The sequence below is a fragment of the Ambystoma mexicanum genome, chromosome 9 (genome assembly GCF_040938575.1).
Source record: "Ambystoma mexicanum isolate Mex_15411 chromosome 9, UKY_AmexF1_1, whole genome shotgun sequence".
In the NCBI taxonomy this organism is placed as follows: domain Eukaryota; kingdom Metazoa; phylum Chordata; class Amphibia; order Caudata; family Ambystomatidae; genus Ambystoma; species Ambystoma mexicanum.
In genome coordinates this window covers 1,028,617,224-1,028,643,312 of record NC_090931.1, presented here as the reverse complement: position 1 = coordinate 1,028,643,312, position 26,089 = coordinate 1,028,617,224, and the positions used below count along the sequence as shown (strand labels likewise).

The following is a 26,089-nucleotide window of genomic DNA, read 5'->3' as shown; positions in this document are numbered from 1 at the left end:
GGTAACACCCTGGGAAAAGAGGACAATCCGCTGGTGTTCAAAAAGCACTGAATCAAGCAGATTAGAGAAAAAGTACTATGAAAAGTGGACAAGAGAAGTCACCCAGATAAACCAAAGCTAAAAAGAGAGAACGTTAATAACCCAAAAAATATATCCCAACTAAGAAAATATATCCCACAAGGATATGTAGGACCAAACAGCCTGGATCAAAAGACACGTGGAAAGCACTCCCTAAGGATAAGGGACAACACAAGACATTAAAAAGGAGTTACAGGACTTGATACAAAAAGTGACCAGAGACTAAAGATTGGATATTAAGAAGATACACTTTAAAAATACAAGCATGGCATTGCCTCATCAGGAGAAGGGAGCTATTCTCCTGACTGTAGTTTGTTTTTAATAGTGGTAGGGTCAGTTAGGGTTAGTTTTTCGACAGCGGACTCAAGCACCTTAGTTATTTATTTAGGTACGGAACACTGCATAGCAATAGGGAAAGATAAACCTTATATTTACGTTAATAAGGAATTCTTGGAAATCTCATCGCAGTGTCCACATCCCTCATCTGACCCTCCACACAGTGCTCTGATTTTAAACATATACATAGGGCAAGAAGTGCAGATTATTTGCTTATGTGCCACAAGGAGGAATATCTTAGCTACGTTGCTCCTTGTATTTGTATTTGTTTATTATTTGTATCGCGCACCTAACCCTGAGGTAACTGGGCGCTGGAAAACTTCAGAATGTATGAAAGATAGTAACAGGCGGGTCGACCAGTGGTTATAGATAGGTCTAGTAGACTATAAATACATATAAGAGCATAGGAATCAGTGCAATGAAAAATCACAAGTACAAGTCAGTTGAGGGCATCTGAGAAGAAGTCTGGCTTCAGAGGCTAGGCTTATCAGTAAGCTAGCTTTTTACTCTTGTTCTGAACGCACAGAAGATATGTATATTTGCACAGTGCAAAAGACACAGACACCACAAGCATAGTGTTCATACATTAGCTCATGCATCTGCAAAATATTGCAAGGGTCCACCATGAGCTCTGCTTGTTAAAGTGCATCATTACACAAGCCACTACGCACTTTGCAGTATGAAAGGAATGTGGGGTTAAAACTACTTCTAAAACAAATACATGTGCCTGCTTTCAGAAATTTCTTTGAGGTGAGAAGCTCCAGCAGGCCCATTTTAGGCTGGTTAGAAGGGGTGCCAAGGCCTTAAGTACCACATTAACTATTGAAGGGTCACAATGGCCCCCTTTCCTTAAAGGCAATGATGCCCCTTTGAATTAACATGTAGGAAAGAGGCTACTGATCTTAATTAAAAATATGAAATTCTAAAATCATGTTTTTAAATAGTGCTTCATGACAGACTGACTCTTTCAGCACCCTAAGCACTGAAATAACCGATGATGTTATTTCTACATTTATTTGAATGGTACTCGAGTTATTGACCTCAGAAGTATGAAAGGCTAAGTCAGAACTGATGCATGATTTAACTTGCAGACTGCAGGCTGCTCACATAGCAGAGGTGAGATCAAAGATTAACCCACTCACAGGCAATAATCCTCATTGTAAGGAAGGGGTCTGCAAGTTGCTGCTCTGCCTCATCCACCATTACCAATAACTATACTTGATAGGGCTGAAGAGAGTTGGAGTTCAAACGATCTGCAGAGCCAAAGATTGTAGACTCCCGAGATAAGGTGAGAATCCCATGACTTGATATATATAGATATATACACACACTACTTATCCAGTTATCGTCTTTCTGTAGCTTGTATCTGCTTAGAATCACATGCTTTGCATAGGTTGCAATCGAAGGGTTGGTGTAGAGTATTACATCTGGTTTTTCTTTTTAAATTTGAAAAGAGGTTGTGGACTGAGATATTCTTGTCACACTATCCCTATTCTACTTGTACAGGTCCCTATGATCCCCTATGAGTCAATATCCTAAAATGGTTTCCTTTTCTGACCTGAAGTTGGTACATAGGAATTGCCAGGTTCCATATTAAGGACAAATACAAATTGCCAAGTTTGAACACCACTTCATAAGTGGCAGGGCCACAAAGCTCAATGATTGGGTGGACTGATCAGGCTAATTGATTAGAAAGTGGCATTCCCCCAAAGGTCGGTTCTGCTTCTGAAAGTGTGGGAAAGGCTTTTAACATGATATAGCAGAGTGCAATCAGGCAGAGTTTTCTAGTACAAATCATGTGATATGCTGAAGCAGGGATGCAGGCATACAAGGCAATGGATAGAATGTCATGTGACTAGGTTAGAGAGAAAGGTACGCCAGATCGCTGGGCTGCACTAACATAACATCTTCAAGGACTAAATACTGTGAGAATAGTTCAAGAATATGATGTAAAGTGTAACACCTCCAAAGGTTTATAGTAGTTACCTTGTAGGCATAAAAATAAACCTATACAAATTGAAATTACTCTTTGTTGGGGAGCAACTTTGTCAGACTGGATCACTATATTATTACCAGGCGGTAGCAATAACCTGAGATGCCGTGAAGTCTGCTGAGTTGCATTCGGAGAAGGCTTGGCAGGGTTATGAAGCCGAGGTTGGTCAAGCGTATACACAAATGCGGATTGTGAAATATCCGCCATACATGGAACAGATATTTCTTTTGGAAGTAAAGTTGGGCTGTATTGTATAGTAATTTCCTACTAGCACTGGGATGCAGCTTGGTTTAGTTCAGTCTGAGGAAGTGAGTTCCTGAGTGAGTTATAGCTGCAGCCATTAGACCAAACTGTGTGATCCTATGCAAATCATCGCTCCATTTTTGCACCTAATTCTTGCTGCACAAGTTTGCGCTTATGGAAAATGTTATATTTTAATGTAAGCATCCATCACAGCAACCTACCGTACTTCATTTAGTTATCATATCTTGCATGTCCTTCTAATGAACTTTGTGTTGCTGGCAGTTACTATACAAAGTTACAGTACTCACAAAGTGAAGTGTGCTGTGTGCGTCAGTTGCAGTCTACTCCGTTGTATTACTTGGATAACTTACCTGACAGTGGTCACGTCCACAGGACGTTTAAAATCTGTGAAGCGCGCACAAAGTGTGCCATGTGTGTCAGTTGCAGTCTGGCCATCTGGCAGTCTGCTGTTGTGGTTGGGAGCAGCATTAGTGATAACATTCTTTGTGACTTGACAGCATGTACAATTTATTAAGTAAATCGATCCCAGAAGGCTGTGAATTCAACATCCCCTGAAGACTGTATTTGTGACTGAACTCGAACACGTTAATACACCCAGCTCAGCTAGAGGGGGTGCCTCCGCCTGCATAGACGTAGTGAGACATTGTAGTCAGCTAGTTGCATTAACAGAGGAGGCTCTGCCGCTGGCTATGGATGGGGAGAGAGGCCCTGCAAAGCCACCGGAAGAGGCACGCATATCTGCAGTTTTAACAACTTCCTCCACTGCATAGCCACAAAATATCATCTTCATCAAGCCTGTTAGTTCCGATTGTTAAATGTATTTGTACCGCGCACCGTCACCAACGGAATTGGTCCCAGGCGCTCTGGCGGATCTGTAAACGATAAGGTCGGATGGGTTAGTAAGGTGAAGAGTGAGGAGGATAGTGAGAGGAGTGGTGTTCTGTTGGCAGCTTCAACTCGGTATACACCGGGTGCTGAGCTTTGGTGCGGGTATTGGATCGGTGTCAGTCCACGTGTGCTGTTGCTCCGGCTTATGTGTTGTTGCAGTGTTGTGAAGTGCGTGCGGCTTGTTGTGCGAGAGATGGTTGTGTGAGTTTTTTGAGTGAGATAGGTATGCAGAGTTTGAGCTTATATTGGTTAGTAAGTTACCTGACCTTTAGTGTGCTAACATTCACAATTGTGTCCAGGTGTGGCACTTCACAATCCTATCTAGATGCAGCGCAGGCCAATGTTTAGAATTCCATCCAGGTGTGGGCATGATTGTCACTAATATTGTGGTGGAAAATCAAGCAACTGGTATCTACTACTCCGTGGCAGTCTCAATCAACTAAAAAGCTCCAGAAAAAAAAAAAAAGACTGATTTTTTTTTCCACCCAGCAGGTACTAGCAGAGGGGCTCGATTGATCAAAAAGTTACGTGATATGCAGCCTGAGGGCGCGGATTTCATCAACAATGTTAGTCTCTTGGAAATTGGCTAGTTGATTGGAAATGAACAGAATGGGTCGACTTCAGATATACTGCCAAGAGCTAATCGTGCAGAGGAAATCGAACATGTGGATCGAAAGGCCATTCCGTCCTTCATTACGGAACATACAATCTCAGCAAATTCCTCTAGTCCTTCTATGGGCAGTCAATCACCTAATTATGCTGTACAATCTCATTCTCAATTTGTTTGTCCGTTTATATGACAATTTAAAACTCAAATTGTCTTCACATACTTACAGCTAAGTGCGATAAAGATTTCTCTTCAACGCTTACAAGAACTAACCCACAGCCGTGAGATGTAGAACCAGTTCAGAGAGATGAATGAGAAGTGTGACATCCCCAAACTGCTGAGAGGCCTGATCAGGAAACAACTGCTTCCGTGAGGTAATCATCCCATTTAAGGTGAACCAGCTATAGCAGCAAGACTGCATGAATGCAGTGGTTATTTTATTTGTTCCTCCTTTTATGCCATCATTGCATAATTTGATGGAGAATTTGTAAGGTTCAAGAATACCCTAACGAGGTAACCTATTGGTGCTATCAGACAAAATGATGACTGGAAGTGAGTTGGATAGTAGTTAGATGGTAATGATTCCAAATGCTTTGTGGACAGTCAGGTAATTGTGCTGAGGGTGTAAAGTTCTTAAGCAAGGAAGGAATAAGCATTCCAATTCACACTGGCAATTAGTGCACATGGTAAAAGAACGGTGGGTGTAAAATAACAGCAGGGGATCAGCTTGCCTATAAATCTTAATATTGAATGCAAAGTGGTTGAGGAAGTACTGGAACAAGCTCCCCTATCAATCTGTAGAGTATAAGCAAGGTTAAGGTTATACTCAGACTGGTCTATATTATGTCGAGAGCTTTTTGTGTGATTATATGCACATTTTGCATACTCTTTGCAGTCTCACATAAACAGATTTGGGAACAGTATCCAATGCTGCTAATGATGCCATAAACTCCAGCAGCCTTTTCACAAAGTGTAATATCTACCAATATGCTTGCACATGCATATGATATCATATATCTAAACAAATCAAATAGGACAACATAACAAAGCAAACACTTATCCAACAAACATATTGCAATGTATGCATTCTCACCTGTTCCAGTGTACAATCTTTTGACATCTGGAAGATTATGTCCGAAGAATTTTCACATGCTTCAGTAGGGGATGTAGCCTGTGAGACAGCATTTGAAGAATCCCCTTTGAATGGTTGACCAGCAGTGGTACGTGTCTTACTGAATGACTGTGATCTTCTGACTGCTGATGAAACAGCAAGAGCAAAAGGAGAAGGAGTAGCACTTGAGTATGTTTTCGGGGCAGTGAAAGTCCTTAGCTTTAGTACACCAAAGGGTTTTGATTGACTGTTGGAAATACTGAAAGGTTTGGGCGTTATAAGTGGTGGCTTGATGACGACATTTGCAGGTTTGCCATTATCATGATTGTTTTCAGCTTTCATTTGAAGGAATTCAGAAGGCGAGTGAAGAGTCCTCGTTGGAGATGGATCTATTTGATCTGGTGATAATGGCGGACTTGTTTCTGGTGGCGAAGTCACATTGCTCTCTTTCACTGTATACAGGTGATCAGTTTGGGTAGGGATGGAAGGGCTTGTGGTACTTTTGGCAGCTGCAGATATCACATACTGACCAGACACATTTGCAGGTCTGTCGCCTTCATGATGGTCTTCGGCTCTCATTGGAATTAATTTTGAAGGTGAGTGAAGCGTTCTCGTTGGAGATGGATCAATGTGTTCTAGTGATAAGGGCACACTTGCTTCTGGTGGTGAGGTCACTTTTCTGTCTTTCACCGTATAGAGGTGATCAGTTTGAGTAGGGCTGGAAGGGCTTGTGGTACTCGTGGTACTTTTTGCAGCTGCAGATGTCACATCCTGACCAGACACATTTGCAGGTTTGTCATCCTCATAATGGTCTTCAGCTCTCATTGGAATTAATTCTGAAGGTGAGTAAAGAGATGGATCTGTGCATTCTGGTGATAATGGCACACATGTTTCTGGTGGCAAGATCACATTTCTCTCTGTCACATTGTACAGTGGCTCACTTTGAGTTGGGCTGGTAGCACTTGTAGTACTTTTGGCAGCTGCAGAAGTCACATAATGACCAGACAGGTTTGCAGGTTTGCCGTTGTTAGGATTGTCTTCTTCTTTCATTTGAATGAATTTTGAAGGCGAGTGAAGAGCCCTAGTAGAAGACTGATCTGTGTGTTCTGGTGATAATGGTGCATCAGTTTCTATTGGTAAGGTCACATTTCTCTCTGTCACCTTATGTAGTGGCTCAGTTTGAGTAGGGCTGGTAGGACTTGTGGTACTTTTGGCAGCTGCAGATGTCACATACTGACTGGACACCCTTCTCTGCAATTGTGAGTAAAAGGAATTCGTTCTTGCCTTAGGAAATGTATCATTATGCTTTTCCTTTTTCGCAGAAAAAGTGTTTGTCACATTTTTTGTTGCTATTAAAAAGGGGTCACCATTTCTTGTAATACTGTCGGGATTGGTTTGGCTAGTATTGGTACAATCCTTAGATGGAGAAATTCCATGAGCATCACTGAGCGGATTATTGATAAAAGGCTGGTCCTTCACATCTACTGATGAAACGTGTGCCTGAAAGTCATATCCCAAATTCTTCCCGTCAGCAGAGTTTTCAGTATCCAAACACTTAAGTTTTTCCAAAGACTTTTGGGGCACAATTGTGTATGTGGTCATTCCAATTTTGGGTATATATTCTCTTGTTATCTCATTGGAAGGCTTAGGTTTAGGCTCAGAATGCTGTCGATATGAAGCAGAGCTATTTGGAATGTGCATGGATTTTTCTGAAGGAACAAACTCTATGTTATTTGTAAGTGTGCTGTTTCCTGTTTGAATAGCAGTTTCTGGCATTTGACTTAAGGAACCCATCTCAACATTTGCAGGCTCTAATACTAATTCAACTTTCCAACGCCCATTTTCCTTTTCCTTTACATATTCTGAGGCGTAATCCCCCGAATCAATCCTTTTCTGAATAGTCGAGTCATCATTATTCTGGAACGAAGCAGTCTGTATTGACGCATCTTGGGTTTTCACCACTGTTGTATTAGTGGAATTTAATGCATCGTTTCCATTTATCAAGAACTCAGGATTTTTCTGATCATTCAAACAGGATACATTGCCAGGCATGCCACAAGCTGTAGTTTTGGTATCGTCTGTAACATGTATTGAACTCAGTTCAATCGTTTTAGTTTGCATTGCTTTTTCCCCTTGTACAATTGTAAAGTTATTTACAGCTGTATCTAAAAAAAAGAATGTTTAAAGAAAATGTAATTAAATTGGTTTAAAAAATACTTCATGTTCAACAATAAGAGGATGTGAAAAGAAAGATTGTTTCAGATAAGACATGTTTTCAGCTGTTAGGACTCAACTTTCATCCTCCAAAAGACTTGAAGAAAAAAACGTTCCTGAGCACGCTCATTTTTCCCCTAAAGATAAAGAAATACATCCTTTGCACTTATACGTACTGTATTTGCAATTGAACACTCAAGTCTACAAATGGACTTTCAGATATATTAGATGTTAAACCTCAAACAGACTGACCTGCATACCATTGTTAAAACTATTTTAGGATACACAAGAAAATTCATGATGTTTTTGTGAAACATCTCACTTTGCTGCACCCGCCAAATGAGGCGGGTGAACCCGGATGTCGGTGGTGCCACCTGGTGCATTTTGTAAGCAGTGGCGGAAAATACAAGATCCACCAGATCTCTCCCAGTCCTCTAAAGGTGGGCAAAAAGGCTATAGAGTACATGATTCTCCAACATTGAGTCGGTTGGGAATACATAGGCTGATTTAGAAGCAAATACACATTCACAGGCAGCTGTGGGGAGCGAGCAAAACAGGGGCATTTAGCCTGCCCATTGTCTGAAATTCCATGCACAAAGCCGATGGCCTAGGGCAACGTGTCTGAGGGACAAAGCCTGACATAGCTCACGGTCCTGACTCTAAAGCAAAATGTACAGCGACATGAATCAGGAGTTGGCACTGGATGCGTGAGCATAATCAGCAGAATTAAGTTAAAGGTGAACCATCAGCGAGTGGAGGGGCAATACTTCATGAACTTGCCAGGTGGAGTTCTGGCACATGACAGCTAGTTCCTCATGAAGTGGCAGGCAGCACTCCGGGTCAGTAAACAGCCAGGACACTCCTGCCTGAAACTTATATGGTGGGCCTGGGCAGGAGTCAACATTTTAGAGAAAAGCAGGTATCCCATTACAAAGTGTCTATGGGAAAAATGATGTTATGTTATGTTAATGGTATTTATACAGCGCACCGCCATTATTTACTAAAAAACTATATTGATAGAATAATTAATGTTGATAACAGACAGCAAAAAAGGGCAAAGATTTTCCTAAGACATACAATAAATCTAAAAACTCATCTCAACACAATTAAAGTGCATATCATCATGATTAAACTAATGATTTGCAGAATTCCCGGTAAAAAACATAAAAACCTTTCCATTTGTACACGCAAGCACAAAAATGAGCATCAAATTAGAAAATGAAATAGTCCTCAAATGCAACACTTTTTTTCAGCCATAAGTATTTTCAAAATACAAAAATATTTTTTAACTCGAGAAACGTTTCATATAATCTTGTGGATTTCACTTAAATATCCTTTGCATTCCTCCACCAAATCGCTTGCATTCATCCATAAATAAGGGATCGTTCATCATCGCCTTCAACAAGCATCATCGCCTTCAAGGCTAGGAGGTTAGATAACCTTCACTAGCACCAAACTTTTTCCGACTGAATGATTAAATAACCAGCACCAACCGGTTTTGGCTTATCAAGCACATTTCAAACGTCTTAATCAGGGTTACATCAACTACAACAGATGTTTTGGAAATAATTGAAGTCATTCCAAAACTAGCCTTGATGTCGAAGACTTAAATAACCTTTTTAATATGAAGAAATTTAGTACTCACTTTAATCCAGCAAGATATGCAAAATTCAACCTGAAAAAATATTGAATTGTGGGGAAACGGAACTAAATAAAGTCTGCCCACAAACATTTTAAGAAACCCTCCACCAGAAGTGCGTGAACCATCAGGGTACTCACAGTAACACAACTCAAGACTGTAGCAGAATAAAATGCTAGAAAAGTACAGAGATCCTACTTAGTAAAACTTCCTTCACTGAATGACAATATGTTAGGAAAGCGTATTATGCTCCATGCCATGTACCTTTGCTGCAAATTCGATCTAACTCAAAAAAGTTGCCATTGAGGGTGTTGTCTACAACACGTTTCTGTTCATGATGCCAGACGAACAGTGGCACAGGCGTTCATAATTGCATATAGATCAGTGTAAAGGATATAGAAAGAGGACTGTTCACTGTACCAAATGAGCAATGTGGCAGACATCTTGAAACAGGCATACATAATGTTTTATAATAGGGACAAAAGCTTCCAAGAGTGTGCAACCATTCTCAATCAGGCATGTCGCTTAAGAAATGTGACAGTCTTCGAGTAAAGGATTACCATTGTTCCACATGATTTAACGTGCGTTCAATAGTTCTGAGATTGAAAATCCATGTGTTCTTCATAAGAATGTTTATTTGCTAATCCTTTATCGGTAAGTGCACTGACTTTTTCAATGACAAACCTTGACAGATCTTCCATTGTGGCCCTGTTCAATAAAATGGGGGACCAGTGGCGCATTCAATGTTCGAGTGTGAATTTTAGGCTGATATTAGTTAATTCAGAGATTCACTGTACGTGTGGTCTTTCCCACATATATCTTCTGGCCAGGATCTATGATGGCATATATCACATTGGTACTTTTACACGTTGGAAAATTACGTAATTGTCACATTTAACCTTCATAGTTCAATGCTGTCAGTCGGTTCGAAAATGTACACACTGTGCAAGCCCCAAATGGGGCATGGCCTGTCACAGGCAGATGACATATTTGGAATCAATAACAAATATCATTTAGTGTTAACTCTAGATGCTTTAACCAGTTTCTGCTTGAGACTCCTGCCTTTCTTGAAAGCAAACAAGGTTTTTTCACCAATCGATTGAGATATTTTCTGATATTTTGAGTTGTGTCCATCAGGGAATCCCTAATGGCTCTCTTACTGCATTGCTTGACAAGTTTATGGGGATAACCCGGAAGTGTCAATCGATTTTGAAAAATATTTTCTCAAGTATTAAAATGAGCAGTCTTCAAGCAGTTTCTTCTTACTCTCAGAAACTTACTGTAGGGCAAATTACATCGGAGAGCTTTAAGGTGATAGCTGGAATAATGCAGTGTAGTATTGCGATCAGTTGTCTAACTAAATAAATCCATCTCCAAATGTCAATCATTATGAATGATCTGCAGATACAGGAATGCAATACATCTCAAATTGTATTAACAAGAAACATGTACATTCTCATCAAGATTATTAATCCAAGCCAAACCTTTTTTAAGGTCCACATCAGTATCATCCCATATGACATATACGTTGTCAATACACCTCTTGTAAAATTAACTTGATTGGCAAAAGGAATTATCAAAGCCAAGAATGTATTTATCTTCAAAGACTGACATAAATAATATTGCCAAATTGAGAGCGAAAGTGCGGGCCATAGCGGTCCCATTACGTTAATTGCGTAATCATGCTTAAACAAGCAAATATTGTTTGTAAGAGTTAATGAGGAACAGTCAATTAAGAATTCTGTGGGGACCGATGAGGTCTAAGTCAATTAAGAATAGCCTCTTGCAAAACAGTCATAGCCTTGTCCTTTGGTATGTTAGAATATATAAGGATGCTATTACATTGTTATTAACAGTTGTTTCTGTGCATTAAATGGACAATAACATCCCTATTATCTTTCAAATATGTGGAAGTGAGTATTGCTAATAGCTTAATGAACATTCAACATAACTTGATATGGGTTCTAAAATGGAGCCACAATTCGAAACGATTGGTTGACCTGGGGGTTTGAGAGCATCCTCATGTATTTTGGGAAGGATGTAAAATAAATGGGCCCTCCCTTCAGAAGTATTGATAAAGTCGAATTCCTCCTTTATAGGATCTTCTTTTCACATTCCTTCTCCGATTTTTCAAGAATGAATGATGTAATAACATTAGTGGGATTGCTAATGAGTTTAACATAATGTCCTGCTATAGATAGTAATCAATGGATCTTTGTCATACTTGTCTGCGCCTAATATTACTACACCTCTGCCCTTATCAGCAGGTTTGATCACAATAAAGGGGTCATTTTTAAGTGATTTGATGGCTTCAAATTCAGTTTTTTGTAAATTTGGTGAAAAAGCCTTAAATTGGGTATTCATAATTTCATCTACTTCGGTTGGCATTAGAGAAGAAGTCTAACTTTGCAAAGAAACTTCTTGACCTATGTAGTAAGTTGTATTCGGCTCAGAAACTGAACGGGTACAATAGTGAGACCATGACTAAAAACTTATTTCCTCACTAGTGAGAGGAGGGGATTACAAATTAAAAATAGGAGGTTGGTCTTCTAGTGACAATATGCTAGCCTCCGGATTGGAAATGTCCGATCTCCTAGCTGAGATTCTTGATGCAAAGAACGTCATTGAAAAGCCGTTCGGCCTCACGGGCCCTCTCTTTCTATAGAAATAAAAGTACGTTGACCTCGAGGGATATTACTAGGACCTGGTTGATCATATATTTCCCCATCAGAATTCATGGTAGTATTGGAAAACGTGACTCTAAGGGTGCATAGGGTGGAAACAGACACACAGGTGGCATGGTTGTTACCATAAACCTTCATTATACCTGTAATAAAGGAAAAACCTACATCTCCCTAACTCTAAGAGGGGTTTCCCTACCTCAACTAAAATACTAATGATTTGGTCAGGATGTCCGTGTAAATCAATCAGCAGTCCATCGTCCTGTGTCAAAAATATACTTCTGTCCCTTATACCAATAACTAAACTTAAGAGGTAGCAGATCTTCTTGGTCCAGAAGAAAAGCTCCCTTCTTCTGGAAAATGAATCACAGATCCAATTGTTAGGTGGGATCTGTACCTGAGGGAATGACTCCCTTCCCCAGGTCTCAATTCCTTCCCATGGCACAAAGAGGTCCAGGTTGTAATGCTAAAAGCAGTAAAGTTCACAGTTCAATCTCAAAAGGTAAAGTTCAACTTCAAACATTAACATTCCTTATTGCCCATAGTTGTTTCTGCACTACTGGGTTCCTGGAGAATGCCTCCCTTCTCCAGGTATCTTGCTCTCAGTGTTTTCACAATGCCAGGGGAACTACTCCACTCCCCTGGCCTTCCTTGGCTTTGTTCTCATGCTCTCTTGGCCTTCACAGTTCACAACACCAGGGGGAATGTCTCCCTTGCCCTGGCCTTTTTACAGTTTTGGCACAGTTCACAATACCCGTGGGAATGACTCCTTTCCCCTGGCCGCCTCCTTTAATTTGTATACTTCTCCCCAAAATATAGCTGACTTCCAGTCTTGTGCGTGTGGGGCCCAAACCCGTACGATTCAATGCTGGTTGTGTGGCAGACCTGGTTCACTAACCTGCCTGGTACTGCACTATGAGGGCGATTAACTTTCCTTTTTGTGGGTGAGGGTCCCGATACCTGTATTGCTTCACATATTACTTTTCCACAGTCTTTTTCCTGGGTTATTTGCTCAGCCTTTCTTCCCAGGCTATCTCCACTCTTCTGATCTGGACCACTAGCCTCTTTTCTGTCCCCACTGGCCAGTCCATGTTGGCCCCTACCTTCATGGGGCATTGCTGTTGGCTCTGGTCAGTCCTAAGAAGCTCCTTTGGTCCTGGCGTGCCTTCTGCTGACTTTTTTCCAGTTATGGCGGCTCCGCAGCTGTGGGTTCCCTCTGGGCTGCTCGACCGACATGGACTGCGTGGTCCCTCTTCCTCAGTCAAGAGGAGCGTCTTTGCACTTCCGACCCCCGAGAGACGCTTCAACTTCTCGCCTCACGTCCCAGTCCGCCTTGCTTCTCTCTGCTGCAACGCCAATTTGCTTGTGGCTCCTCCAGGGAGGACGGAACTTCCTCTCGTGTTTTTCCTCTTCGATTTTAAATGTAATTTGACCAATAGGATCTCGGGAACCACTAGAATGTTCACTAGCGGTTCCAGGAGTGCTCTTCATGCTTCCACATTGCCTCCTCTTCTCAGCACCTTTCCTATAGTCCTCTGTTGGGTAGACTATACTCTTCATTGTCCCAGTACCTATGATTTTGGCTAAATGACTCATATACATGAGGTTACAAGGCAAGGGTGGAGTAGGTGACTTGACTGTCAACAGTTTTATATTCTAGATCATCATGAAAAAGACATGGCACAATTTAAACCTTGAGGAATAATGGTTGATTTTAAATATTCCTTTAAAACATGGCCATGCAACTCAGTACGGAATTGTTTTTTCTTAAGCCGTAAAAGAGCATTACTGAAAATAAAGCACTATAAAAGCAATACAATAAAATTCAGTAGAGCAGCAAAAAACAAAACATTTGAGCAATTCCATAACCTATCGTATTCAGTCCTAAATCTGGGCGGCCCCCTCAGGCTTATAATTAGATTTTAGACCATGAGCAAGGTTTTAATATGGGACCATACCTTATAGAGAGCAAGCTGGAATCCTAAGGATTCTGAGTTTAAACATAGATCCCAAAAGGATTGCCCGGTTATTGCCTCATAACTATGGACCCATTTCTCAAATTAACACATATGCAGAGATACTATTTTGGGGCAGAGGGTAAGGACATGTCTGGTGGATTCCAGCACTCCTACTGACTGACAGATTCGACAACACCTACCCGAGGACCCGTCACCGCCAAGACCGGGAGGTGATTTATCCGCAGCCTTAGCATGAACTGCCTCACTTCAGGCGCCGGACTCAACAGCAGATATGGTTGGGGCTTCCGGAATCTATGGGTGACACGGGATACTGCCTCGTATCCACTTAGCTTGGACAGATGAATGGAATTCATGGCCCAATCCCATCTGTTCAGCTTTGGCTCAAAAGATGTTTTCAGGTGGATAAAAGGCATGAGTTTCTTGTTAGTCTAAGACCAGTCAATCTCCAAGAAAAAGGATTCATTCAGTTGTTTAAAATTGAGCCCCTGTGGGTGCCTCTCGGCTTCATAGTTGTTACCAGCTAGTGCAAGCAATCTACACGAGAGGGCAGAACATGCTTTTAAATAGAATATGCCTCTCGCGCGCAGTGCCATGCCTCGCAGAGAAATGAGGCCCAGATCAAGACTCAAGTACTCAACCGAACAAGATGGATTTAGGCCCAGTACAGTACGCCAGTAGTGGCCCTCCAAGATGTTCAACCATTTTAAATCCTGCATGCCCAGCGCTTCCAGGCCATAGAGAATTGCAGGGACAAAGCACTGTTTGTATAGCATTAGGATACCTGCCATACCACAGCCTGCAGTTCCCCAGGCAAATTTACAGGCCTGTAGGGTAAGTCATTTCGCTTGCCGTTTTTTGTGGCTGATTATAGCATCATAGTTAGGGCAGGCATCGAAATCCAATCCCAGATACGGATAGGTTTCCGCCAGCACAATTGTGCCCAGAGCAGTTTGAATACCTGAGCGGCTGGGGCCCTTTTTTGTGATAACAACAATCTTTGTATTGTTCAAGTTGATAGTTAATCCCAACTGGGATGCATACACTGACAACTTGTTTAGCATACTCTTGATGCCGGATAGAGTACGATTGAAGAGGACTAAATCGTCAGCGTAAAGCATTCCCACAATAGGGGTATCACCCAACTTCGGGGCACAGGTTGACTTTGATGACATACGTGGAAGAAGGTCGGCAATATAGAGGTTATCGAGCACTGGTGCAGCTGTGCATCCCTGCTTTACCCCTACATTTATATGGATCATGGGAGACACTTCTCCTACGTCACTGAGTCAGACTTTATAGGAGGTATCGCTGTGGAGGGCAATCAGTATGTGTAATATCCTGCTCGGATAATTCATGGCTCTAAGCTTCGTCCACAGGATGCCCTGCACCACTTGGTCAAAGGCACTGCGAAAGTCTATAAAGGCAATGTACAGAGTGGCCTCATTCCTGCTAACAGTGTTATTAATTAGCTGGTCGAGCACCCGAATGTTAGGATCTGATTTTCCGACACCCAAACCTCTATTAGCTTGAGCAGCAGAGTTGTGATGATTTTACTAGTGACATCCAGCATTGATAGCAGCCGATAATTAGCGGCACTCCCTCGGTCGCCCTTTTTATGGTCTGGAATCAACACAGACGTTTCTCCAAGGGGTGGGCACCATCCGGGTTCTGCAGACTCGAGAGAAGAGAGTAAGCAGAACCTGGGCCTAGTTGTTCAAATCCTTTTTCAATGAGTTGGCTAAACCATTTGGGCCTGGTGCATTGGAGGGCTTTAAATTCAAAATCGTCTGTTTCACAATTTTGTGGCTGAGAGGGAGTGGCCAAGTTTCTGCCCCCACAGGTATACTGGTGGTGATTATATTTTCCTTATAGAATTTATCTGTAATAAATTCAACCCATGATTCTCCAGAGCTAGGATTCAATACTCAACTTCTGCTCCCCCCCTGCTTGTGCCAGGAAATGCCATATTGTACGGCTATCTCTGCCACAAAGGGTCACCACAAACTTCTGCCACTGCTTTGTACAGACTGTCAGTAGAGGCGTAGCCAGGAGCAGAAATTTTGCTTTATATTTTTTATCTTAGCCCGTATCAGCACGGTATCTATTGGGGAGTGCACAGGCACTCTTAGCGATCTAATAGCTCGGCGCATGCCACGCTTCTGATCGCAGATGTTAATATCAAAGGTTGAGGCTGCCCCCGCTTTCCACCTGCACCCTGGGGCCGAGCTGCCCTTAAAGAGCGCTTGCGTTAAATACAATATCCAAGATTCAATCTTCTCAAGGTTTTTGCCCCACAGCAACTGTTTAATCCCAGTGCTCACAGGAAATGAAAGGGTATTCAGTTTGTCAATGTTGTGCTGTGTCCACCAAATCTTAGTTCCAGCATTATTGGGGACCACCTCTCTACACACCCCCGGCCCTTCGTCCCCTTCACCCCCTCCTAAATTTAGGGTTAAGGTGGCATGGTTACTGTAAGCATTCAGAGAGATGATAAATCGCAATACGTGGCTCAACAAACACTCAGTAACGGCCATGTAGTCCAGCACAGTAGTCTTAGGTCCAACTGCCCATGTCATTCGACCGGGTAGATCTCCAATAGTATGGCCATTTAAGATTGTGAGATTCCATTCTCTGCATATGTCCAACCACATTTTCCCCTTGTTGTTGTTCTTAATTAATGGTATGTTACATTTATCGGGGACACATGCATATTTCCCACAACCATCAGGGTCGACACATTTAGCATTTAAGTCTCCACATGGGAGTGGATCTTTACCCATGCACCAGGCTGACAACACTGAATCTAGTTGATCGCCGAAGGCTTCCGTCACCAGCTCACCCGGGAGGATCATATATATTGACTACCAAAATGTCACTGTGTCCCCCCCACGCCTCTGGCAGAGATATCTTAAGTACCAGCAATTTCAATCTGGGTTGTCCCGGTGAATTAATCTGGGGTTGTAGGAGGACTTGACACTAATCAGTAAGCCACCCATCAGTCTTTCCAGCTCTCCCTTTACGGCCCGGGTCTGGAAGATGACATATCCATCAAATTCTATATCAAACGTGACCCCACGTTTCTTGCAATATAAACATCTCAGTTGACAACAATAAATCACGGGAACCCCCACGTTAAACCAGTGGCTAAAACCCCTTGTTTTCCAACACATGATGAATGGAGTTCACCCCATGGCTTTCCTTTGGGCAAACATTCCATGTAGCCACTCCCATGCTTGTTCATCACTAAGCTTGGACGAGGGTTTAGATGACGAGGCTGGGGGAGGACTAATAGTGGGTTTCCACTAAAATGTTCTGTGTATGTGGCCGTCTTTAAGGTGGACAGCATTGGATGTTCACATGTCGGCCAAGGGAGGTGAAGTTGTTCAATTCTGGGAAATAGCTGTGTAGCTACGTTATTCAAGATCTTGCCAATAAATGGGAGGTTTGTAAGTGGCCGGTAGGCTAGTTGGCCAGGTCGTCTGGATCTAGGGTTGCTTTTTTCAAAATAGGTCGTGTGAGACCAGTCTTGAGAGTCTCCAGGAATTACCCTTCTGCGAAGGAGAAATTAATGATGCTGAGGAGCACGATGAACGCCTGGCCCTTAAATTGTTTAATGAAGGAAGCAGGGATGATATTGAGTAGGAAGTAGATTTGAGGGAAGCAATCCTTTTTAGGAGATGTGGGCTGAGAGAGAGGAGGGAATTCAGTCTAGAGGGGCAGTGTGTGTGCCAGGGGGAGCAAATGCTGTGGGAGGTTGATTCGATGGTCTCTTGGATTTTATCTATTTTTTTGATAAACCAATGTGTTAATCAATGCATTTTTCCTGAGTTGCTCGTAACTCAAGTCGGGTGAGGGTTTTGTAGAATGCTTTACTACTTCAAAGAGGGCTTCCTTTAACTCTCCGTCACTTTCCAATCCCGCTATACACTTTCTCTAACACTCACTTACCCACCTTACACACATACATACACTATCAACACAGTACCACTTGCTCTCACCAGTCAATACCTCACTGTCTCTCCAAATCACCTCCACACTCCTGTCCATCATTGTTCCTTCTTCTGGTTTCTTGGTGTGCAACATTGTCCTCCTCTGACCTCACCCAAACAATCCACCCTCCAGTTTCCTGGTCCCCTTCTTACCCTCCCTCTCCTTTTCCCATTGGCCATATTCCCCTCGCCATTCTCACTCTGGCTTTCCAGCCTGTGAAGTGTAACAAGTGCCAGAATACATAAAAAAGGGATAAGCCTGCCCCTTTTTCCACCACAAAGATGTGCCGTGCAGGAGAAATTGCTGGCCATGTTGTAAAGTGTTCTGGTTTGAGTTGGGGGGGGGGGCTGTGTTGTAGTAAAGTCCATGGCAAATATGGAACTGTCTCTAGTTTTGTCAAGAAGCCATTGCATGGCAAGTTTCCAATAATCTATTTTGAGGAGCACAGTCGCAGCTGCTGCAGTGGGTCATTTGCTGGTTCTAGTAGGCAGTGCTCAGCGTTCCTGTCAGCTGCACAGGCTTTCTGCTCCCTTTCCTCCCACTGGTCAGAGCGATCTGATGACTGTAGTAGTCTATTGTCTTGTGTGCAGTCTGCTCATATCTTTGCTATACGTTGTTGCCTGAAAGGAAACCTCTTGAAAAGAAAAACTGGCCAGCATTGTGTTCAATAAGTATGGGGTGATCCACATTGTTACTGTCGGATACAGGCAGACACTAGGGAGGGAACAGGTATTGGGGCCCCCCCGAACTGCCACCTTATCCCCCTCATCCCTCCAGGGTAGGAATGGATTCCACCCTGGTAGGCTTCACACCCCAGGTTCAGAGGGCTCCCCATCCCTCCCTGACAAGGTCAAATTTTGAAGTGTGACTTATTGTAAGATAAAAGATGTTATATGTCAAAACATTCTTAACTCATTTCCAAAAGATAAGTTTTGGAAGGGTATGGAAATTATCACATATTGTTACCATTTAAAGGTTGTTCCACATATGCAAGGTCCTGGTTAAAGTAGGGGGGGTTCTGGGAGTTTCTCTCTACCGGTAGAGAGAAACTCCCAGAACCCCCCTTACTTATGCATATTAAGTGGCTTGGGGTTTTCACCCTAAGTTAATAGGGTATTCCAGACGTGGAACCCTTGCTCACTGTTCTTAGAGAGGCACAGCTCCACCTCCCTGACGAGGCCCAACCAGGCCCGAAACACTGTCTGAGGTTGCTGTTGGTACTCTTGTTCAGAGGAGAATTGCCTGGCGTTTCAGTGCTGGACTGCCCTTGGTCAGGACAAAGAGTGATATATAGTGGACATTTCTCTTCTGTGAAAGGATGGTGAGCTAAAGACTCTGGTTGAAACTCAAACCCGGGATATAGGCTGGTAGAGAGAAACTTCCAGAACCCCCCTTACTTAGGTCCTGGTTAAAAGCATTAGAAAGTGAATCTTCATGTGGACCCATACATGTGTGAGACAAAGTAATACTCAATGCTTAAGAAGTAAACGTGTAAAAGGAAGAAGGTAGTAGGTCTGGCATCTGGGTCTGAGGTATAAAACATCACGAAGTGCTTAGATTACCCTCTGTGTGATACGCAATATGTGCATGAAGCCACTTAGGGTTCATCTAATGTTCTTGGCAGGAGAAAAGAATACACAACTCTTTATTGGTTTATATCCCAATGGGAATTGATTAGTGCAACTTCAAGGGTCAAGGTTAGCAAAAAACAGTTACTTCCTAAACATCAAGGTTGATGTTTCATGTGTTGGGTCTTTTAACAGTCTAAACTGTATTTGAGCTATGTATCTTTTGTGCTACAAAAGTAAAAAGGGGAGGACTGTAAATGACCAGAATCAAACAAGCGAAACGCTACAGGCATAAATATGATCCCATTTATTTTACCTATGGGTGTGGAGCAGCCAAAAGGGAATGTATTAAAAGCATGAATCGATGTGGCGCAAGGCGTATGCATCTCTAGCTCTTTAGATAAAGGAGTGGCCAAACAAGGTACAGAGTCTAGAGCTCTACTAGGCACAGAATGTACCAGAAATATGCTGAGGGCCATCTTTGAGGATGTCAATATCCCTGATGTTTTTTAAAAAAAAAACATTTGAGTGGTAAACTTATGTAAATAAATGATCAATGGGTTTGAACTACTCCAAACTGGACAGAATAGAATCATATAGTTTCCAGAAGCTCAAGCGATTGGATGTAATCATTTAGGCTATGTATGTATGTTTGAAAACTCAATCCAATGTTGACCCAACTTTAAGAGTATTAGACATCGAAAAAAAATTCAAGTCAAGCTGTAAATGGTCTATAATGATCTAGTGAATATCGTCTCCTTGTGATTTTGTTCCATAAAGTGGCAGACTAGCAGAACTTGTATGGCTGAAATCCAAACCTTTTGAACAATGTTCAGAAATGTGGATCAATACAATGTGGTCAATTCCTAAACACAATAGGATACATGCACATGAGATGGCAAATTATGTTCTTGGTTGGACATGTTGAAACTTTTAATTGCGAGATAAAAGTGGCAAATTGTAATTGAGTTTTCTTAGTGTATTTGCAGACTGAAAAGTCCCCACAAGGGAAATGACCTACAATTAGTGAAAGGTCAGGAACCAAATGTTCTTGAATTTGATTTGTCAAATGTTTTGGTTTACAGGATGCATGTACTAGCTTGTCACGCTATTAATAACACAGGATAATTATTATTAGTAAGACAGTGTGCCCTTTAAAAACTTCACCTATTTCTGTGTTTACAAAAAGAGTTTCACTTTCTGATTACATTGTATGAGTTTGGATGTGATCAATCATGGGCTGGAAGGGAGAGGAGAACCAGAGTCAATGTCAGGAATGGGGTGATGGGAGTATTCATCCAACCAGGACATACTACACAGTGCCATGTTCAAAACAGGCAAAGGCTGTTTTAGAGGATAAATGCACACGAGGAAGAAACCAGAAAACCAAACTACTACAATATCCTTACGGTAACAATAAGTAAATTCCTAGAGTAATTAAGAGAAAAGGAGATTTTCTCATGTTTAAGTGAGAGAGTAGTCAGTGTTAGGCAGAAACCTGTACAGTTCCCTCTGGGACCACTGCAAAACATTTAAGACTACAGGTGTTTGGCAGTAAACCCACTTGGTAGCAGTCTGTACCACACAGATTCACTTGGTAGCTGTGGATGAGCAGTCAGACTTCCCTCAAGAAGAGTCGGGCAGTATACAGAGTATTCACAATAGGTCAAGAGAACCCAACAGAACAAGTAAACACTGACCAGGGCTTGGTGTAAAAGAGAGATAATTATTTATTTAAAACCACATCTAGAAAAACACACAGGCACCAATAGTAAGCAATTCAAAAACACGGTCACTAAAAGATATACACTCCCTTAAAAGAATATTAGACAAGTCTTAAGTAAAGCCCCACTTATTTTCAGACAGCGGTGAGCGCTTAACGTAGATGGCACTCTAATAGTTTGTTTTTAAAAGGGAGAGAAAAGCAGAGAACAAGTTGAAACAGATCCCAACACTATTACAAGAACATAACAAGAGAGGAAGGCAAAGTAAAACCGTGAAGTTAGAGTTCAATAGGCCGGATCCACTTTCAGAGGATCAAACGAAATGTGTCCAAGGTCACACGGTTGCTGCGCACAAAAGTCTTGTAATGGAAAGGAGTTGGACCAAAGAAAGGGACCAGTTAGAGGCTGAAGGCGGCCATCCCAGTCCAGAAGGTTGAGTTATTATTACCTTGTAGAAATCTTTAGAAAGGGAGGCCTGGTGGACACGGTACCTTAAAGTGGTGAGAACACTCCAGCGGGGGCAGTTGTTCCTGGCAGCGGATGCAAGTCGGTGCTTCGTCTGGGGGAAGAGAGGGTCTTGTCGGAGAGGAAGACAGGAGTCCGTTGCACTGCCAGGAAGAAACCAGCCGCAGAGTTTCTCAGGTACAAGGAGCGGTCCATTGATTCGCAGTTCAGTGGTGAGTGGCTATCCGGCCGCCGGGGTGCTTGGCACGGGCAGTTCGACCACAAACCGGTCTGGGGTGCAAAGAAGGAAGGTAAACCTGGTTGTGCCCACCAGTCAGGGGAAGAAGCCTCTCCAGCCAGGAGATCTTCTCTGTTGTCGCGAAGTGGTGAGTCGGTTCCGCAGGGCTTCACCGGTGGCGTCGTCGTGGTAGGTCGGCTCAGCTTCTCCCTCGTCGGATTCTCAGGTCCTGTGGCGACTTCTGAAGCTCCAGTCCCCAAAGCCCTGCTTTTATGCAGCATACCCCCATTCACTCAGCCTAGCTGTCAATCAAACATGCTAAGTGGTGAGCCGGCCGGCTCACCACTTGGGCCAATCACACAAGAGTGCGACTTGAGTTACCAAAGTAACTCAGTCCAGGGTGCCTAAACCCCCTTCTACACCCCCTGTGGTAACCAGAGTGGCTCCACCTTTGGAGGCTTCTGTTTAGAAGCCCGCCAAAAAGTGGAACAAAGGGCTCGAGTTGGGTTGGAGTCACAGAAGAGAACACAGACGCCATTTTAGAATCGAGTCCTGGCAAAAAATACCAACCAGTGAATTAATATTAAATAAACCGGCGGTATGTTCGAGGCTATGAGAATTAAATAATTAAAGTTGGTAGCCTCGAACAATGGGAAAATCCCATAGGAAAATATTTGCGGTCGAATATAAAAAGTAGTTTCCACTGCCACCAGCCCAAACTCAATCAGGGGGGACGGAGACATGCCCCCTCGACTAACATATCCCAGGGCAATTGAATTTCCCCGACCAGTACGTCCACAATATGATGGTTTGTACTGGCTTCTGTTAATAATTTGGGACTAGTAAAGCCAATGGTGACTTTACATGCCCTGGGAGACAGTAGTCAGTCCCAGGGTATGGAGTCTATGGTGGGGGGGTCACTATGACACCCCTATGTTACTGCACAGAGGGTGCTGTGTAAAGCACATAATAAAAACACATGAGACCCTATGGAGTAAAGGACCCGATAGCCCATAAAACACAGTCAAAGGAACACCATAAACATGTCCAAGAGTGGGGAAAAAAAAAGAGTCTTACTCTTGGCAGGAGGAAAAAAACAAACTCCAGAAATCCAGCAAAGCTGCTGGGGGACTCACTAGGTTAGGAAATTCAGCCTAAAAAGAGAATTCTCCCTAAGAGTCAGAAAAATGCAACTCATTTAAATCAGCACTGACTGAACCCATTACATGAGCCATTTTGCTGAAGCATGAGATCCTGTGCACAGGTCAAATGCAGGGCATTATCAAAATATAACTTTTACATACATAAATCAATTTTATCTGTCATTTTGAAGCCATACACCATAGAAAAAACAGAAGTGTGTGTTGTTATTGTGAGATAATTCTCTATTCAATATGTTTGCATTGCCAACCATTGTTATAAATAAATCAAATGATTAATAGAAATAGATGCATTACTAAATATGCCACCCATTCATGTCACAAGTAGAGACCTTCATCTTGGACAGAGGATTAAGAAATCCACATCTCATTGAGAAATGGTCAGAAATGGTGGAATAAAAATGATTTTGAATTGAGAAGTGTCAGAGTGAAATAACCCACTGCTTTGCACATGCCAGAAATATACAAATTATGATTAGCCAATGAAGAATGGGTGTGTGTATTCTACGGCAGTATCTCACTATTGGGCAAGCCGATGGAATGACTTGACTAATTGAAATTTGCCACATCATCGATGAGGCAGTGTGACAATATTTTAATATATAATTGGGGTGCATACAGAAATATGATTTCAAATAATTATATGATTATGAATGGACTAGCGGAACCAGCCGGTGTTGCACAGGTCTGTAGCTGACATGCAAGTGGGGGTCTGCTATAGCCTTGTGTATGTTTTATTATGTCATGACCTCCTTTTTTTTTTGAAGAATTGCAAAATTATCAATCTCCCAATCTCCCAATATCGCCTATACTGATAGCCCAGGGCTGGATCCCGCTACACAACTGTGCAAGGTGAGTGGGTGGGGGTGGTCAAAATTCCCCTTCGCTGGTATGGTGACCTTGTGTCCTAACTTCCTATTTTTTTTTAACAGTCTCAAAATCGGCAATCTCCTGAAATCACCTATACTGATAGCACAGGGCCGGACCCCACCCTGTGCAGGGCGAATGGGTCGGGTTGGTCAGATTTCGCTATCGCCAGTACACCCAAGACTGGCATGCTGACCTTGCGCCAACATTTCAGCCCACCAACTGTTATGGGGCTGGAGCCAACCCAGAATATACAAACACACATTCACAAATATATAGAGGGATTAATTAGGCACACCAACTTAAGGTCTGCAGAAAAGAACCTGCAGAGAATTGAACCAGAGACAGTGCTAACTTCATGAAAGCAGAGCAGTGGGTGTCTTGCCGACTAAGATTTCCAATCTGGGAGGGTCCAGGCCGATCCCAAAAACTGAAAGGATCATTTCAAAGTGAGTATGAAAATTTTCCAATCGAAATGATAGAGGTTCTCTAGAATTATTTTTCCCAGAAGGGTGGTGGTCTGGAAAGGGTACTAGTAAAGTACATTCATTTGGTAATGGGCATGTAAAGTACATCTGCTCATGCCCAATTGCACAATTACATCCGGTGCCATCTTGCCGTTCAAACGTGCCCATAAAAAACATTTAAGTGACAGATTTCTTTTGCATTTCCTGTATCTTATTGTTGATCTCCGACTTGATGCATCTGATACGTGCTTTAATGTTCTATCTGTGTCCTGTCGGCAAGGTGCTGTCTCGATGTTGAATGTTATGCGCCCTGATTCCTACGGGTTTGTTGGGGCTTTACAAATGAATAAACACAATAAAATAAAAAAATCTCACTGCATTTAAAATTCAGTGAGATAACATTTCAATGTAAACCAAATGTGTGTGCAGTATGATGGAAATAGCACTTCCATGGAGCCTGCACACCACAGACCTTGTTTTTTTTTACAGATATAGCCAACACTGAGTAATGGTTTGAAGATGTATGAACCATAGCATATGAAAATGTGCTTGATAATGTGTGTTCTGTGAAGGCCATAGATAGAAACTGGATTGGGAAATGAGAGCAAGTTCAATTGTCTAATTTCTATTCTCATAGAAAATGATGCAAAAATAAATTGCATACAACTCCTCATTCTTGATTTTACATAGTAGAAAAAAATAGAATAGGGTGCCAGTGAAACTCGATCTGAGAAATAAAAGTGGAGGGGCACACACATTATCAGAATACCCTAAATCTTTTCTTCTATGTTAGATTACCGAAGCAACATTTTGTGCACCTGAATCACTAACACTGTATCCATAACCGAAAACCTGCAGAATTCTGATGCAACTCAGTGTAAGCATACTTTGCAATTACACTGACATACTAATAACCGATCGCACCATATTTAGATGGGAAATTAGATGTATGCAAAGGTTCTCCAATGCACTGGTTGGTGTTATTGGTGAAAGCAAAGCTCTCATAATAAATTTTTGTGTATGGGTAATTTAGAAATGTTTTGAAATCTAGAGTTGTTATACAGCAACCCGACAACGAGCAGATTTACAACTACAATGCCTATTGCTATTCAGAACTAAACATATAGTGATTTGATTATGTAAATGAATGAATTTGGTGTTAAATAAGATTTATGCAGGCAGGTTATTTTCGTAGGCAAGCGGCCTGTGATTTTGTAATATTGTGGTGACATCCCCTGAATACAGCTTGGAGACCACCTTTGTCATGATTTTACCTTAAACAAAATATTGATTCCTAAATTATCCTGTTTCTTATCACCAAAATATTGGGGTTGGATTGTATGACAGGGTTTTTGCCAGTACTTATGAACTCTTTGAGAAGAAAGTGTCTACACCTTCATCTGTTCAGAACAACCTCCATTATTACAGATTGATACACTTGAGCAAATCTCAATGCCATCATCCATCCATCCATCCATCCATCCATCCATCCATCCATCCATCCATAATTCAAAACCATGAAAGCCATCAACATTCCTAAAGCCTCATGAACCTCTAGAAAAAGAAGCTGCCCTTAAGATCAATTCTCAAGATTTGCCCTTGATGTAGCCTTTCTTTTATGATCAAACACCAGGACATATTCCATGTATCCATGCTTACACAACCACCTTTCCCTCTGTTAAACTAGCCCTTATGTTGTCTAAGCAAGTCTTGTCTGGATGGTCAGCTTGTCACTTTGCCTCTCTCTTCTCTCCCTTTCATTTCACCCTTTTCCTCTCTTTACACAGACCATGGTCTGGTTGTACAACCAGACAGAAATACAATTCTCTGCCTTAGACAAC

At 42.1% G+C, this 26,089-nt stretch overlaps 1 protein-coding gene across 7 annotated transcripts in view; it reads right to left on the bottom strand.

Annotated features, from left to right (window-relative positions):
- Positions 1–26,089, bottom strand: part of COBLL1 (cordon-bleu WH2 repeat protein like 1) — a 777,739-nt gene that overhangs the window by 129,081 nt on the left and 622,569 nt on the right. For all 7 annotated transcript variants that reach the window (XM_069616309.1, XM_069616308.1, XM_069616306.1 and 4 more), the window contains one exon: positions 5,260–7,442. In XM_069616309.1, coding sequence (XP_069472410.1) covers positions 5,260–7,442 — 2,183 coding nt within the window. The remainder of the gene's footprint in view (positions 1–5,259; positions 7,443–26,089) is intronic.